Source organism: Bubalus bubalis, chromosome 6, assembly GCF_019923935.1.
Source record: "Bubalus bubalis isolate 160015118507 breed Murrah chromosome 6, NDDB_SH_1, whole genome shotgun sequence".
Classification (NCBI taxonomy): Eukaryota; Metazoa; Chordata; class Mammalia; order Artiodactyla; family Bovidae; genus Bubalus; species Bubalus bubalis.
Genome location: NC_059162.1, coordinates 91005674 through 91022693, shown reverse-complemented (window position 1 = coordinate 91022693; position 17020 = coordinate 91005674). Strand labels below are relative to the sequence as shown.

The following is a 17020-nucleotide window of genomic DNA, read 5'->3' as shown; positions in this document are numbered from 1 at the left end:
GGAAAAACTTTTTCTATAGTCCTAAGTCATCTGCGTCCCAACTGAAAGTCCCGGGGAGGGGCAGTGGTTTGCTCAAGGTCACCAGCTCCTTGGAGGCAAAGCCAGGGCCATGGAGCCAGTCTCCTAACAATCCAGGGTCCTTTCTGAGCTGCAGTGGCCTTGACTGTGAACTGGGAAGGACTCAGGCTGAGTAGCCCCATGAGGCTGGGTCTGTCAATCCAGCCCCCAGGAGGCACTGGTTCTCTTTCTGTCCTCTTTCCTCCCAGGCCGGCTGACCAGTTTATTCATCCATCACCCAGAGCTCACCTCTGATGTCTGTCCCCAGGCCTGGGACATCAGGGACACTCCGGGTTCAGGCCTCTCCCCTGCTTGCACTGGGCTCCTCCTTTGCCCTGTTTTCCTCTGCGTTGACCAGTGACCCCACCCCCTGGAGCTTACCACCTCAAATCAGTTGGAAAATTCCCTCGCTTTCCATCCCTTCAGCAGCTCTTTTAAAAAGTGTTCATTTTAATCTTTGTAGCCCTAGGTTTCTACTAGAGTCTGGTGACTGCCCCTCACTTCCACTGTCTCCTTTTGCTTCTTCCAACCTGATCTCAGAACCAGAGGATGGGTACAAAATGAAAATCCAACCCGTGTCACTCCCCGCATAACTCCCTTGGAGACTCCCCATTGGCCTCTGAAAGATGCCGGCTCCCCTGGCCTGACCCCAGGTTTCCTGCCTGCATTTCCTCTCCGGCCTTCCTCTGCTCTGGAGCTGATAGCCATCCCTCCATTTCCAAATATGAATTGAGAGTCGACCAGGTCTAACCCCTGGAGATCCAACAATGAACAAAACAAAGCCCCAAGCCTGTAGGAGCTCGAATTCTAGTGCGGGAATTCAGACAAGCGGTGAGATTCATAACTTATGTGTACAGTGTAATTGATGGTGCTGTGGAGAAAAGTAAATTAGGAAAGGAGGGCAGGGAACACCTGGGGGAGGGGTTCTGCAGTTTTGGATGTCACACCAGAGAAGCTGACATCTGGATATATACTTGAAGAAGGCAAGGGAGGGAGCTGTGCAGATATCTGGAGGAAGAGCCTTCTAGGTGGAAGGATGAACAGGTGCAAAGGCCTATTCCCAGAGAAGCATGCAGCCAGGGAGACTAGGGTGGAATAAGTGAGGGGAGGCGTGGCAGGAGACTATCTCAGAGCAGCGATAGGCTGGGCAGATTATCTAGGGTTTTATAGGCCATTTTAAGTCTTGAGTTTTACTCTGATAGGGAAGAGAACCATTCCAGGGCTCTGAGGAGAGAAGTGACATGGTCTAATCTGGCATTTAGGTTGGAAAGACACTGCAGCCGGCAAGGGGAGAAGCAGAGACCACTTAGAGGACAGGCATGATGGGCCTCAGACCAGAGTGATGAGCCGTAGTGGGAGCGAGAAGTGATTCGATTCTTCTGTCTCACTGAAGTCAAAGTCTCTCAGTTGTGTCCGACTCTTTGCAACTCCATGGACTATACAGTCTATGGAATTCTCCAGGCCAGAATATTAGAGTGGGTAGCCTTTCTCTTCTCCAGGGGATCTTCCCAATCCAGGGATCAAACCCAGGTGTCCCACATTACAGGCAGATTCTTTATCAGCTGAGTCACAAAGGAAGCCCAAGAATACTGGAGTGGGTAGCCTATCCCTTCTCCAGGGGATCTTCCCGAACCAGAAATCGAACCGGGGTCTCCTGCATTGCAGGCGGATTCTTTACCAACTGAGCTATCAGGGAAGCCCTCCGTCCCAGAGGCAGGGCCAATAGCATGTGGATGAGAGGGAGGAGGTGAGGATGGTGGCCAGGATATCCAGGTGCTGGAAGGGTGGAGCCGACATGGAGGCGCAGGTAGGGGAAGAGGGGGAGGATTCTGCAGTGTAGGGATGGTATGCGCGCAGCACTTGGTTTTACCTCCAGCCATGTGTCAGTGCTTACTTGTCTCTAGGCCTTTGCACATGTTGATCTCTTTGCCTGAACTGCTTTTCCTGCCCTGACAGAAGAATGCCAACTGGCTTCTCAAGAATCCCTCCTGTGACTCTGTCCTTTCATTCCTCCCTTGGGCCACCCCCTCCCCAGTCTCTGCCTCTGGCTGCTTTGTGCACTTGCTGGACCTCAGACGTATCTCTGTGCCCCGCGAAACAGGAAAGAAAGTGAAAGTGAAGTCGCTCAGTCGTGTCCAACCCTTTGGGACCCCGTGGGCTGTAGGCTGCCAAGGCTCCTCCGTCCACAAGATTTTCCAGGTAAGAATAGTGGAGTGGTTTGCCATTTCCTTCTCCAGGGGATCTTCCCGACCCAGGAATCGAACCCGGGTCTCCCACACTGCAGGCAGACTCTTTACCATCTGACCCGCCACCAGCCATCACGCTGAATAACCATGTTCTCAGACACCCACACCTCGGAGTGAGCGACATATAGCAGGTACTCAACAAGGACTGACCTGGGGCCTCGTTTGAACCCTGGCTCTGCTCTTTACAGACTCTGCCATCTTGGGCCGCTTATTCTGCCTTTGAGAGCCTCAGTTTCTGTCAAATGGGTGTGATATTCACCTACCTGCAGGCACAGCTTTTATCTTGCAGGGACGCTGAATGCTGTAAACGGGGAAGAAAACAGTGGTTAGCGCGCCCTCTGCTGCAAGATGGTAGACTCTGCAACTGCTCCTCAGGCTCACCCCGCTTTGCAGGGGTGGAAGGCAGAAGTCAGAGGCAGGTGAGAGGCGAGTGGGAACCACGGATCACCCAATACTTCCAATGCGCTGTACACACGTGTCCCCATTTCACCCTCACCACGGCTCTGTGCAAGAGGTTAGACTAGATCCATTTTACAGAGCACCTACTTGTCCCAGAGCTTCTTACTCTTGTCACTCCCAGCCCCCAACCTGTTTTAAGGAGAGAAAAGGCAGAAAGTGGGTGAGTAGTGGAGAGGAAAGAAAAGATGGGGAAACAAGGAGAGTGCTGGGGTGACCAGGAGGCTTCTCAGGAAGCCCTAAGGACCAGATTCATCTACAATGCGACTGGGGCTGCGTGGATCCAGGTCCGCGTTCAGCCCCCAGTACAGTTTGGGGAGATCTTTGGAGAGATGTCCCCTGACTCAGTTTCCTCGCCTGTGAAATAGGCAGGGTAACCTCTTCCGGTAGCCTCACGGGGTTGCGGGACGCTGGCACGACCTAAGAGATGTCGCAGAGTCAGACACGACTGAGCGGCTGAACTGAACTGAACTGAAGAGATGTGCAAGCACCTAGCCAAGCGCGTGCTACTATGGCCACCAGGGGGCGCGAGAGGCTCCTGCTGGATTGCGACCAAAATCTTCCCGCCGCCGTGGACCCGGGCTCCAGGACCAGAAAGGGCAGGCTGAAGCCCCTCTGGGCCCCGGATTCATTTTCTGGGAGGGGCGTGTAGCTTCCCTTCTCTGAGCCTGTGTAAAATTATGATAATAGTGTTTCCCTGGAGGGTGTGTGCTCAGTCGTGTCCGACTCTGCGACCCCACCAGGCTCCTCTGTCCATGGGGTTTTACAGGTTAAGAATGCTGGAGTGGGTTGCCATTTCCTCCTCCAGGAGATCTTCCCGACCCAGGGATCGAACCTGTGACTGCTGCGTCTCCTGCTTTGGCAGGTGGATTCTTTACCACTGAGCCACCTGGGGTTCTGCCCTGTAAATAATCCTAGTTTGCAAAGCGTTTTTCCCGCTATCATATGACCTCTCTCCACAACCCCTGGGAGGTAACGTGATACCACATTCAACCAAAGATGACAAACTCAAGCCCAGAGCAGAGCCACCAGGCCAAGGTCACCCTGGAAAACACCAAACGTAGATGTCGCCCTGTGCCTTTCAGCCCTTTCTGACCTCTCAGTCACCTCTCACTGGAAGGGTCACCTGAGTTCTGCTACAGGACACCTCGGCAAACTGTAAAGTGTTGGATCTGAGGGCTGGTGAAGGAGAAACTGCTTCATAATGAAACTCCAAGGCGCTGCGGGCAGCGACACCAGAGTGTATCATGTGAACATAGGTGTGGTGTTGGGAACCAGTACAGCTTGCGTCTGGGGGCGTGGAGAGGGTGGCAATGGCAAACAGGAAGATTCCCCAAGCCTATGAAGTCAGGATGCCAAGTGAAAACCTTTCATCCTGCAACGCCAATTCAGAGCCAGTTCAACCCCGTACAAACAAGTTAATGCTTTTTTTTTTTTTTTTTACAGATACTGTTGACCATCATTTCCCTATAATCCTCTCTGAGAATCTGATTTTTCCCATCAGCCTGCTGCAGGACTGAAATTCCACCATTAGAATGTCATTCTTAGAATGAGGGCATCTTCCTAGGTTAGGAGGCAAGGAACTCACTATCAACCAATCACACCCTAGAGGGGCATTGCCCACTAGAGCCTTTCATGGCCAGCTCATGGCCAGTAGGCCTGGATGGATCGCAGAGCATGGGAAGGGGGCAGAGGCACCCAGGGAGCCCAGACCTTCGAGTTGCTATCACTATCCCCATTGTAGGGAGGAGGAAGACTTCAGCACAGAGGCAACTGGATCAAGACCACACCGCCCCGTAGTAGAGGAGCCAGAAGCCAAGCCGGGAGGTCTGTATGGCCACCAGAGCCTGCACGTTGAGCCCTTGCGCTGCAGTTAGGCAGTTTCACCTGGGGACAGTACTAGGTTCAAACGCCAACTGCCCTGTCTTTCCTGGCTGTGTGACCTTGGGCAAGTTATGTATCTGTGTCTTCATTTATAAAGTAGGGATAGTAGTGCCGACCTTACGGGGTTCCCTAAATGAGTTAATACGTATCACATGTTTAAAATAGAGCCCTGCATGCAGGCACCATTCGTTAACTAGTGGCCAGGTGGGCCCATGACCTTGAAGAGTCTAAAATTCTTCAGGATTCTAAAATGCCAGCCTGTGGGATCCTGGAATCCCCCAGTGGCATTCTGATGCCTTTGGGCTGCAGTATGTACCTGCTTTCCCTGGCTGGATGGTGCAGGCTGTCTGTCCGCCCAGCTCAGCCCCACTCAGGGAAATGAGGTGATGTCAAAGCCTGGGCTGGGGCCCAGCCCTGGAACCTCCCCTTCCCTCCCTCTGTCTCCCTCACTCAGATTCCCACACGCTCCAGAGGGCCAGAGGGGAGGTGAGGCGGTGAAGGTGGGGTCGCGAGGCCACCTGTGCGTAACTCCTCCAGCCTGGAGCATGGGGTGTGCCTGGTGGCTGGGCTGGGCCTGCAGGGAGCCTGCCTCCCTCTTGGCTTAAGTCCTGATCGGCAGCGATCCCGGAGCGTCACTCCTCAAGTGTGAGTGCGTGTGTAGGTAGCTGGCTGGTTTGCTGGCACCCCTCTGCAGGTGGCTCACAGGCCAGGCCTGGCCAGGCAGCCATGACTGATGAGAAGACCTTCCGCATCGGCTTCATCGTGCTGGGGCTCTTCCTGCTGGCCCTTGGCACGTTCCTCATGAGCCACGACCGGCCCCAAGTCTACGGAACCTTCTACGCCATGGGAGGCGTCATGGTGATCGGGGGCGTCATCTGGAGCATGTGCCAATGCTACCCCAAGGTAGGTGGGAACAGTGGGAACAGGTGGGCTGCGGGCCAGGGCCCAGGAGGGTCTGGGGCTGTGCCTCTATTCCACGTATCAGTCCCCCATCCTTCAATCATCTTGTCATCCTCTCCCCTTACCGTTTCTTTTCTTATCTCCACTCTCCTGAGCATCCATCCATCCATCCATCCATCTATCCATCCCTTAGCATAAAGATTAATCAGAAGTCCCCTGAATCTGGAGCCCTGAACTAGGTACCATGTGGGAGACACAATCCAGGTTCTTGAAACCAGAGTTCCTGAGGGCTTGCTGCCTGCCAGGCACACCTGTATCCCTGGTGATGTTCAGCATCCATCCTGAGCTTTTTGGTACCTCTGAAGTTCTATTTTATAGTGGAGAAGCCTGAGGCTCAGAAAGTGAGGTTCCTTCAGCTCCTGGGTATCAGAGTTGGGATCAGAGCTCAGATGTGTGGTGTCTAAAGCATAACCTTCCTCGGCAAAACGGTCCCTGTGTCCCAGAGCTGCTGAGAGCTCTGAGTGAGTCAGCTGGAACCTCATGGCTTGGTCAGTGCTCTCTCTTTTGGAGTTTTAATGAGTGACTTAATGATGGGAAGAGCACTGGTTTGAGAGTCTTGAGTTCTAGTTCTAGCTCTATGTGACCTTTGTCTTTCTGAGTCTCAGTTTCTTTTATCTGCAAAATGAGGCCCTGGGCCCCTATTTCTCCAGTCTCACGGTTATTATGGAGAACAGAGAAAAGACGAACAGTTTGTAAACTGTAGAGTATAATATTTAGGTGAAAGGCTGTCACCCTTACTGTTATTGATCCTCCCAACAAAAGTGTGGAATGGGCATATCAAGTGTTGTAATCTTTTGGTGCCCAGAGAGGTTGAGTGGCTTTTCCAAGGTCACACAGCAGCTGGTCAGCTAGATCCAGGGAGACAAGGAAAGAAGCATGGATTCTAACTTGCACTCTGCCTCTAATTACATGGAAGACTTTGGTTAAGCTCCTTCCCTCTCTGAGTCTCAGTTTGCACATTTGTAGAACGTGTGAGTTAGGAAGAGGGGGGTGGGAAAGAGGGTGTATCTTAAGGACCCCCCTGGTCCTGCCATCTGGGGCTCCAGTCCCCAGGCAGCCACCACCTTCCCCTTCCTCCCCGCCCCTCCCCCTGCAGCCCCCTCCTCATCTCTCGCCTGGGTGGCTGTGCTGGGGTTTGGTGGAGGGAGGAGGCTCCCAGGGCCTGGGTTAGGCTCTCCCAGCCCTGTTTCCTCTGCGGGCAGCCCCTGGCTGTCAGAGCGTTTATTCAGCACTGGGGCGGTCCAGGCTGGTTTGTAGTCATTTTCTGAGCAGTTTACAGTCAACTCGACTCTGTGCAATGCCCTGAGCAGAGGTCACTGGGAGAAGAAGGCCTTGGGGCCGAGCCACCCACGTCACCACCGTCTTGATTGTCATCCTCCCAATGAGGAGCCTGGACCCTGGGGGACGGCAAGGCAATGGCTGTAGGGGAGCGTCGGGGGAGGGTCCTTCTTGCCCTGGCCCCCTTCACAGAGCTGGCTGTGGGCAGGGAAGGGGAGGGGGGCAGAGTGGCTGTGGGGATGAGGGAGAGAAATTGGGGACAGGGAATATTCTTGGGTATTAATGAGTAACTGTTGACGGATTCACGTGTTCCTGTGCTGCAGAGGCTGCATGGTGGGGTAGAAAGAGCACAGGTTTCAGTGTCTGCCAGGCCTCAGATTTCTCCTCCCTGTACCCCACTTCTGTGACCCTGGCAGAAGAATCCCCTGCCTCCATGAGACTTACATGGCCCTGTGGGAGGAACCAATAGGGTCTTGTGTGTGGGGACCTGGCGTCACGCCTGGCCTGGAGCCAATTCGAAGGCAGCCGTCTCAGGATCAGTGTTGTGGCTTTGAGCGGGTCTTTGTATGTATGTGCAGGTAGGTATGCGAGCACAGATGTGGATGTGTGTTTCAGGGATGCAGGCTGTTAGGGCGGCAACTAAGGAGAGAAGGCAAGTGTGTTGTAAGCCCGGGAGGTGTGCTAGACGAGGGTCCCCTCTCCCACATCATCTCACTGGGGCCTGGGCCACCGGAGTGCTCAGCAAATACTGATGCCCATCTTCCCTGCCAGATCCTCTCCTGCCTCAGAGCCTGACAAATGGGAATTTTCTGGATTGAAAGAAATATATAAGGGAATAGAATTAGACAATTATGATATGGGGGTAAAGTGAAAGTAAGTAAGTAAAGTTGCTCCGTCGTGTCCCACTCTTTGCAACGCCCGAACTATGCAGTCCGTGGAATTCTCCAGGCCAGAATGCTGGAGTGGGTAGCCTTTCCCTTCTCCAGGGGATCTTCCCAACCCTGGGATCGAACCCAGGTCTCCTGCATTGCAGGCTGATTCTTTACCAGCAGAGCCACCAGGGAAGCCCAATATGGGGGTAAGGGCTAGCCAATACCAGTGTGAATTAGGCTGTCCCTGTCTTTGGAGGACTGTGGAGGAGTCAATTTTCTGCTGCTGGGGAGGGAATGGGTTTCACAGAGAAGATGATTTGGGGTTTGTAGGTAAAGTAGAAGTTCACCAGGTAGAAAAAATGAGGAAAGACATTTCGGGCAGAAGGAATAGGGTGAAGAAAGACATGAGGTGAAACAGCAAGGCAAGTGGGTCGACATGGTGACTGGAGAGTGCAGGGAGCAAGGGAAGGTGGAGAGGGAGTGGGACTTGGGCCCGCGGGGCCTGGATGCCATGCTGAGGAATTCGGACCTTACATTGTAGTTGATGGGACAAGAGGGGGACATGAGCAGCTTTGCAGTTCAGGAAAGTTATCAGGCTGACATCTGGGAGGAGGAAGTTTCAAGAGCAACTGGCCAGAGGTGGAGGGGGGGCTCCATCTGTGGTCCAGGTGAGAGATGATCATCTCCTAGATTAAGGCAGAACTTGAACCCAAGGCTGTAGGTGCGGAGAAGACATTTCCAGTTCATCAAACATACAGTACCTGCTGTGGCTAGGTGTGGCCCTGGCACTTCCAGCTTGCTTACCTTATTGAATTTCTGAAGTAGACTTGCTCAGATTTAGTGGTCAGCAGGGTTTCGGGCTTGAGAGGAGGAAGAATTGGGACAAATCTAGCCGGTGGGACAGTCAGGGATGCTGTGCTTGTTAGCTGAGATGGGGCAAGGGGAAGGATTGGCTGGGAAGGCTGGACCTCTTTGCCTGGCTTCTGCTTCTACCCCCAAGTTCCCCACTCCCTACTCCCCACTCCTGCCTGCTCTGCTGGAGCCCAGGACCAGACCCCTGATTGGTGACTGATGGATTGACCTCTCCATGGGCCTCCCTCCATCATCCCTCTGTTCCTCCCTCTGGGGACTTCCCAGAGCTCTGCCCAAACACAGATCTGTCTGTGTACTCTCCAGCTGAGAACTCCTCCAGGGCTCCCTCTGCTTCTGGATAAAGGCTGAATTCCTTAGCCTGATGCTTTGCTGTCTTCATGGTCTGATCTCCCCTTCCCAGCTTCAACTCTGCCTGTCCCCCTCTTTTAAAAGATTTTGTGTTGTAAGATGCTCAGGACTTTCCTTCTCCTCCAGGCTTTCACAGTGGCAGTGGCAATGATGCTGTAGGATGATAATGCTGCTGTTGATGAAGGTGCTGGTGCTGATGGTGATGATACGATTATGATGTTGATGGAGATAATGGTGGTGATTATGATGATGAAGAGGAGGATGACAGGAGGAAGGGGAAGCTTCTAGGAAATACAGAACCATCTGGCAAGTGCAGGACATACTTAATGGCTGTGGAAGATACCCAGGGCCCTCCCTCATTTCCAGACATTTGGGGGGAAGCTTACTACTCACAGGTGTTCTAAGAACCCCTCCAGCTATCATTCCCTTCTCCCCATCAGGATTGGGCTTTGATGGTGCAGACAAGTGTCTTTCACTCACTGTACTCTATGGGAAGGGAGAAAGGAGGTTGCTGCTCATGAACCTGGTATAATACTGTAAAGTGAAGTGAAAGTGTTAGTCGCTCAGTTGTGTCCAGTTCTTTATGACCCCGTGGACTGTAGCATACCAGGCTCCTCTGGACGGGCCCCTCTGTCCATGGGATTCTCCAGGCAAGAATACTAGAGTGGGTAACCATTCCATTCTCACCAGGGGATCTTCCCCACCCGGGATCAAACCCGTTTCCCACATTGCAGGTAGATTCTTTACCCTCTAAGCCACCAGGGAAGCCCAAGGGTCTTATCAAATATTTGTTGAGGAAATTTTCAGTTGAGGAGAACAAGACTCAGAGAAGTCAGGTAATTTCATCTTCAATAGCGTCGAACCATGATTTATAGAACAGCTACTATGTGCCAGACACTGTGCTGAAGGACACCTTATGTATTATCTCATGGAATCCTCACAGCCAGGAGACAGGCAATACTAATCCTGCTTTTTTAAATTGTGAAATATACATAACCTAAAATTTACCATCTGAAACATTTTTAAGTGAACTTTTCAGTGTTAATTACCTTCACATTGTTATGGAACCGATTTCCAGAATGCTTTTCATCTTGTAAAACTGAAACTCTATACCCAATAAATGATAACTCCCCATCCGCCCTGCTCCTATCTGTGGCAACCACCATTCTCCCTTCTGTCTCTATGGATTTGACTATTCTAGATACTTCACTGGAGAAGGCGATGGCACCCCACTCCAGTACTCTTGCCTGGAAAATCCCATGGACGGATGGGCCTGGTAGGCTGCAGTCCATGGGGTCGCTAAGAGTGGGACACGACTGAGCGACTTCACTTTCACTTTTCACTTTCATGCCTTGGAGAAGGAAATGGCAACCCACTCCAGTGTTCTTGCCTGGAGAATCCCAGGGATGGAGGAGCCTGATGGATTGCTGTTTTTGGGGTCGCACAGAGTCGGACATGACTGAAGCGACTTAGCAGCAGCAGCAGATACTTCATATAAGTGGAATCCTGTGGAATTTGTCTTGGGACTGGCTTATTTCCTCAAGGTTCATCCATGTTGTAGCACATGTCAGAACTTCATTTTTTTTCTTTTAAAGGCTGAATAATCTTCCTTTGTGTGTATACACCACATTTTGTTTATCTAGTCCTCCATCAATGGGTACTTAGGGTGCTTCCACCTTTTGGCCATTGTGAGCAGCGCTGCATATATCTCTTCGAGGCGAACCCCATTTTACAGAGGATCACAGACAGGCTGTGGGAGGAGTGATGACCTGCCCAAGGAAGGCTGCTCACCTAGCCTCTCAGACCCCAAAGGCAGGGCGCCTTCTGCCTCATCCCACTGCCTCTTTTGTGACCTGCCTCCCCTCCACTGCCCCGTGCCCACCTGTGGTGTGGCACCTGCAGAGACCTCGAGATCCCGGAGAGTTCAGGGGTCAGGGTTGGGCACCACCCTGGCCACCCCCTTCTCTGTCCTCTGTCGCAGCCTCTGTCGGTGCCAGGAAACACCTGACAATGACCTGCTTCTTACCCATTCACCAGATACGGATGAAGGGCCTGCTCCATGTCAGGCAGGACAAGATATGACCTCCCCCAGGGAAGGGGTGCCTGTCTCATTCACTCACTGCTGCCCCCTACTGCCTAGAAGAGTGCCTGGCACACAGCTGATGCTCCAGGAGTGTTTGCTGGGTGAATGCTCCTGTGGGAGCAGGAGCCCAGGATCCAGATAGCCAACAGTGCTGGGCCCTCCTGTCAAACAGGGTGTGCTCCCTTGTGAGGTCTCTGTCCCAGGGTATCTGGAGAGGTTAGGCCCCTGCTCTGGGGGAGCAGCACGTACGAATGTGTGCGGGCAGCTACAGAGAAGCCTTCTCCCCTTTGCCTGGCAGATCACCTTCATACCTGCTGACTCTGACTTCCAAGGTGTCCTGTCCACGAAGGCGAAGGCGCTGGGCCTGCTGGAGAGCGGGTTTGCTGCCGAGATGAAGAGGTGGGTGCTGAGCCCTCTGGGTGGAGTGGAGGGAGGGGAGGGTTAGTGACCCTCAGGCCAGTCTCCCCCTGCTGAGGAGAGTGAGGGGGTGGGGCATGAGCAGAGGGGCAGTGTCTCCCCTCTGCTGCAGGCTCTGGCTTTACCTTCTTACTTACCGAGAACAGACTCTCAGAAATCATAGATTATTTTGGCCTCTCAAGTCTATGAGGTGGTCATTATTGTTCCCATTTTACAGATGAGGAAACTGAGGCTTGGGGATTTTTGTCCTGCCTTACAGTGAATTAGTGGCAGCCAAATAGGTGTGACCCTAAATCCCACACAGTGGCGATACTACTACGCTTGCAAACAAGAGGCATAATGATGGCCAAGGCACAGCCCTGGGGCCCTGCCACTTTTTGGCTGAGTGACTTTGGGAAATTGACCTGCCTCTCTTTGCCCCATCTTTGAAATACAGATATGGTGTATTTCAAATACAGCTTCAGTGGAGGGGCTAAATGAGATAATAATCATCTCTTCGCATCTGTAGGGAACTGGCTCCAGATCCCCCTCAGACACCAAAGTCTGCAGATGCTCAAGTCCCTTATATAAAAAGGCATAATATTTGTTTATAATGTAAGACATCCTCCCATATACTTTAAATCATCTCTAGGTTACTTCTAATACATAGCATGTAAATGCTATGTCAATAGTTGTAAATATAATGAAAGTGAAAGTCGCTCAGTCCTGTCTGACTCTTTGCGACCCCATGGACTATACAGTCCTTGGAATTCTCTAGGATTGTATAATAAAATGTAAGTGCTATGTAAATAGTTGCTGGTGTGTGACAAATTCAAGTTTTGCTATTTGCGGCTTTCTAGAATTTTTTCTCCTGAGTATCTTCAAACCACAGTTAGTTGAATCCACAGATGTGGAACCTGTGATATGGATGGCAGACTTTATAAGTGCTAAGAACAGAGCCTGGACCATAGCAGGCCCTCTATAAGCCTTTGCCATCATTGGTAGGAAGCGCTTCCAAAAGCACCAGAGACCAACTCAGGCATTTTGTGCCCATGACCTCTTTTGGTCTTCATAGGAATCTATGAAAGGGGTGGTGGTGTCAGGCCCTTTATACAGATGTGGAAACTGAGGCTCAAGAAATGCAATCACAAACCCAAACCTCACAGACCATACCTGCCTTCATCCTTGGAAGTGCCAAGTGCTGTCTTGCCAAAACACGGCAGCCCTGGAGGGGTGACCTGACTTGGTAACCCCTCCCCACCCCTGAAGCTGGGATGATTGTGTTCAGAAGTCCAGGCTACAGATCCAGGATCTGTGGCCAGGGCTCTGGAACTTGCTCTGTTTTGCTTGGGGAAGGAGGTGGTGATGGTATTTTCTGTCCCTGGCACCTAGGTGACCAAATGTCCCAGGGGACTGAGGCAGATAGACCCTGGGTGGGTATTGGGATCAGCCTCAGGACTGGTCACACGGAGAGAGCTGCTGGAATAGAGCTGGGGCTTAGATCTCCCTTTGCCTGGGCTCTTCCCTGTCACTCCCCAGCCCTGGATCATAGAGCAGTGGAGAAGGTGGTGCTTGGAATCCCAGCCCCTTCCCTAGGTCTGAGTCACCCAGGCAAGCCAGCCAGTGTCTGTGCCTCAGCCTCCCCCAGCAGCTCCCAGAGTTCCGGCAAGGACTCGATGAGCTAACCCACAGAGCCCGGCCCACAAGGACCACTCAGTCCCTGGGCCCTTCCTGCTGCTGCGTCCTCATCTGAAAAATGGGAACGACCGCTCTGCTTCAAGGGGTTGCTCAGAATAAACAATATAAAGCCTTCAGGCCACCGTCTGGAACCCAGCAAACTCCCAGTTAATGCAAACCGACCTTCATTTGGTAGTTTCAGCCTTGGGGTTCACTTTGGAGACACGGGGTGAAAGGAACACTGGCCTGAGTGTCTGAGCTCTGCCACTCAGCTTACCTTGCTGGGCCTCAGTCTCCTTATCCATGAACTGGGTACAGTAACTGCTCCCAGAGGCTTCTTGGAGATCAGGGGAGACCCGCTGCTCAGAGCAGGTGGGCCAGGGGACAACACAGAGCGAAGCTTTGCCTACCTGCCTATTCTCTCTCCTGCTGTCTCCTGCACCCCCATTCAGCCCCCAGCCCCCCTATGTCAGGCTGTGGGAGGCAGCCGCCTACGACCAGAGCCTGCCTGACTTCAGCCACATCCAGATGAAGGTCATGAGCTACAGTGAGAACCCTCGCCCCCTCCTGGACCCGGAACCCGGACAGTGGCAGCCAGGAGCCAGCGATGGAGGAGAAAATGGCCCTCGTGACCCTCAGGCCTGGTTGGAAGCCGCCGTGGTCATCCACAGGGGCTCGGACCAGGATGAGGGAGAAAGAGACCCAAGTCAGGGCAGGCTCAGGTGAGTGTGCAGAGCAGAGGGGTTCTGGGGTGAAGGAGGAGGGGGTGTGGGCCACTGAGGGTGACTGGGGACCCTGGGCAGGAGAGAGGCTGGGGACACCTTGAGGAGATATGTGGGTCTGGGCTTAGTTACCTGGGCCTGGTTCAAACCCCAGCTCCTCTGCTGTGTAACCTTCAAATGCTCCTCTCCTTGCCAAGCCTCAGTTTCCTCACATGAGATTAATCACTCCTATCTCAGAGTAGTTTGAACTCTCACCATGAGGAGCCAGGTGGGGAGCCAGAGGACCTAAATTCAAATCCAGGCTCTGCTGCTGACATGCTCTTGGCCTCGGGCAGGTCTCTCCATCCCCTCCCCCACCCCCACCCTGTCCCCAGCCATTCACAAATGGGAACATGAATATCCCTCATTCAAGCCTGTAGTCACTCACCCACCAGCATCCCTGGGCACCTACTCCCTGCCAGGTCTTGACAGCCCCACCCTGTGGGAGCCCCTTGTCCAGTGGGGGAGGCAGACGAAGGGACAGAAGGTGACGCCCAGTGTGACAGGGACAGTGGGCCCAGAGGAGTCCCTGAGTGGTTGGAGAGGCAGAGAAGTGACCTGGTTTGGATAACATAATAATGGTCCATTTCTTGAGCACCTACTATGTGCCAGGCCTCATGCAAAGTGCTTTGCACTCATTATTTGCTATAAACCTCAGGGAGAAACATAGGAGCGAATGCTGGTATTCCCCCCATTTTTCAGGGGAGGAAACTGAGGCCCAGACAGGTGAACTCACCTACCCCGGGGCTTGCAGCTCTTGGCTGGGGTTCAGACCCAGGCAGTCTGACTCAGGGCTACCCTCACCCTCTCCACCTTTACCCCTACAGCCCCCCGACCTGTCCCCAGGGTCCTGCACCCTTGGCTTCCTTCCAAGATGACCTGGACGTGGGCTCCAGTGAGGGGAGCAGCCCCAATCTGTCTCTACCTGAGGAAGCGGAACCTCAGCCCCCGCCTCCGGAGTCCTGGACCTGCAGGTGCCAGCTGGACCGCTTCCACGACTTTGCCCTGATTGATGCCCCTGCGACGGAGGATGTGCCTCCAGAGAAGCAGCGGCGGGAGGCAGCCGTGCCTAGCTCCCAGCAGAGGTCCCCAAGGACAAAAGAGGAAGAAGAGGCTTCAGACACAGGCACAGAGGGGCCGGCACAGGAAGAGGAAGACCTGTACTATGGGCTTCCCGACAGCCCCGGGGATCCCCTCCCAGACAAGGAACTGGGCTTTGAACCTGAGGCCCAGGGCTGACATGGAACTGCTCCCGGGGTTTCAATCTGGCTCCACCACCAATCTCCGTGTGACCTCATAGGGCTTCCATTTCACTAACTGCAAAATGGGGTTTGATTTTGCAGACTCTCAGTGGGCCGAGAGCATTTTGAGAATCACACAGAGAGGAGATGATTACATTACTGGGCCATTGCTGTTTTGATTAATACTTTTTTTGTGGAGCTTTGAAGGTAATAGGATTTGTTGAGAAGATTCACAGCAGCCAGGGCCCTCAAGTGCCTTTATAGCCTCACCTCAAAGCTAGCTTCTGACCAGGAACCCTCCTTGGTGCTGCCCCTGGGTCCCTCATCCCCTGTGAAAGCCCATCAGGGTTCTCATTCCTGCTGAGTCTTTTGGTCCACTAGACAGATGGTGAAATGGGTCTTCATTCAGAGCTGACGTCTGGTCCTACATCCTTCCTGTAGCTTCTGTTGTTCTGGGATCCAAAATCTCCCATGAATGACCTCTGCTGACCTTCCAACTTTCTCCTGGTCAGCCCATCCCATGCTCACCCTGTGCCTTATGCCCTTGCCAAGCTGTCTTCTCCACCAGGATGCCCTTTGTTCCTTTCTGCCTGGCACATTCAGGCTCATCTTTCAAACCTCTGCACAGACCTCCTTCTTCTGAAGGCTCTTCCCGATGTCGCTGCTTTTGGACCGAGTTAGTCCTGGCCCTTCCACATTTATCTTGGAGTGTGGCTGCCTGCTCAAGGCCAGTACCTTTGCTTCACTTGCCTTGGTCTCTCCTATGCTCAACTGGTGGTCCCTGAGGTTGTACAGAAGTGACCAGAACCCAGAAGGCTTTTGCAGGGAATGCCCCATCCCTCATTCCACTGACTCTCAGACTCCTGACTTAACTTCTTTGGTCCAAGTGGCATTTATGGAGCATCTACTGTGTGCCAGATGGTAAGCTGGGATCTTTAGGCAGAAAGAGACACAATCTGATGGCAGCCTCACCCTCAGGGGCTTACAGTCCTCTGAGCCCGGCATCTTGTCGGTTAGACACAGAGTGCAGAGCAGAAACTGAGGTGGGAACAGAGGAGTTAAAAACTGTCCCAACAGAGTGACACCCACACAACCATTGTGGCCACGGAGCCCAGGAACAAACAGCTCTGGGTGTCTGAGCAGACCCTGAAGGTATGGCAGCATCACTGAGTGACGCTTGCTTGGGCTGATCTCTGCAAAGCCCCTCTGGGCCCCAGCATGGGTGGTACCACCTCAGCCCCAGCCCCCACAATCAGAGCTGGCACACTGGGCCTCTTAGGAGGGCCTCCGGGTCGGGACTGGGGTCATGGCCGAGGGAAGGGCATGCCCCTGGCACGCCCTCCATCTCCTTTCTGGGTCATTGCCGCCTCCAGTAGGAAAGCCTCTGCTGTAACAGCTGTTCCTGTGCTCTGCTCATTCACGCAGGGGAGGGGCGACCTGCATCAGAGAGAACACCAGTGGGAGGTTCAAATAAAAAAGTTTTCAGTGTTTAGAATGGTTACCTTCATTCACCTGCAAATTCTTTTATGTGAACCCTCTTCCCACACCCAACGCTGCTTCCACTGTCCCCCTCTGGGCAGGATAACCGAGGGGGATCAGTTAGGGGACTCTCTGGAAAGTGAACAGAAGACAGCAGTGTGGCCGGTGGGACAGCTGTGCGGGTGGAAACTCGAGAGTGGCCTCTGCCTCCACATCACACTGCAGGGCACCCCCAGAACTCAGCAGAGAACCAGGAGCATCTGGCTGCCAGCCCAGAGAGAAACCTGTCCCAGGGAGGGGGCCGGGGACTGAGGCAGGGACACAGATGGCCGGGCCGGGCTTCCACTCCAGACCAGATGTCCCTTCGTCCTGCTGCGTGATTGGGAGACCACATGCCTGGCCTGCCCTG

The 17020-nt window shown here is 53.3% G+C and overlaps 1 protein-coding gene across 3 annotated transcripts; it reads left to right on the top strand.

Annotated features, from left to right (window-relative positions):
* Window positions 1-1919: 1919 nt before the first annotated feature.
* On the top strand, window positions 1920-15301 carry BSND (barttin CLCNK type accessory subunit beta). 3 transcript variants are annotated; one of them, XM_044944979.2, is made up of 8 exons: window positions 1920-2256; window positions 2342-2434; window positions 2593-2722; window positions 4206-4586; window positions 5338-5546; window positions 11356-11456; window positions 13583-13852; window positions 14719-15301. In XM_044944979.2, the coding sequence occupies exons 4-8, from the start codon at window positions 4406-4408 to the stop codon at window positions 15128-15130; spliced, it is 1173 nt and encodes a 390-aa protein (XP_044800914.2). In that variant the 5' UTR covers window positions 1920-2256; window positions 2342-2434; window positions 2593-2722; window positions 4206-4405; the 3' UTR covers window positions 15131-15301. The 3 variants fall into 3 exon arrangements, with proteins under 3 accessions (XP_044800914.2, XP_006049644.3, XP_045022086.1); XM_006049582.4 differs by having other exon boundaries at window positions 2573-2722; XM_045166151.1 differs by lacking the exon at window positions 1920-2256 and having other exon boundaries at window positions 2321-2434; window positions 2573-2722.
* Window positions 15302-17020: the final 1719 nt, after the last annotated feature.

Coding starts and splice junctions, on each gene's coding strand:
- BSND (XM_044944979.2), top strand. CDS start 4,406: ATGGCCAGTAGGCCTGGATGGATCGCAGAGCATGGGAAGGGGGCAGAG. Junction 4,587..5,337: donor GCCAGAAGCCAAGCCGGGAG/GTCTGTATGGCC, acceptor ACCCCTCTGCAG/GTGGCTCACAGGCCAGGCCT. Junction 11,457..13,582: donor TTTGCTGCCGAGATGAAGAG/GTGGGTGCTGAG, acceptor ACCCCCATTCAG/CCCCCAGCCCCCCTATGTCA.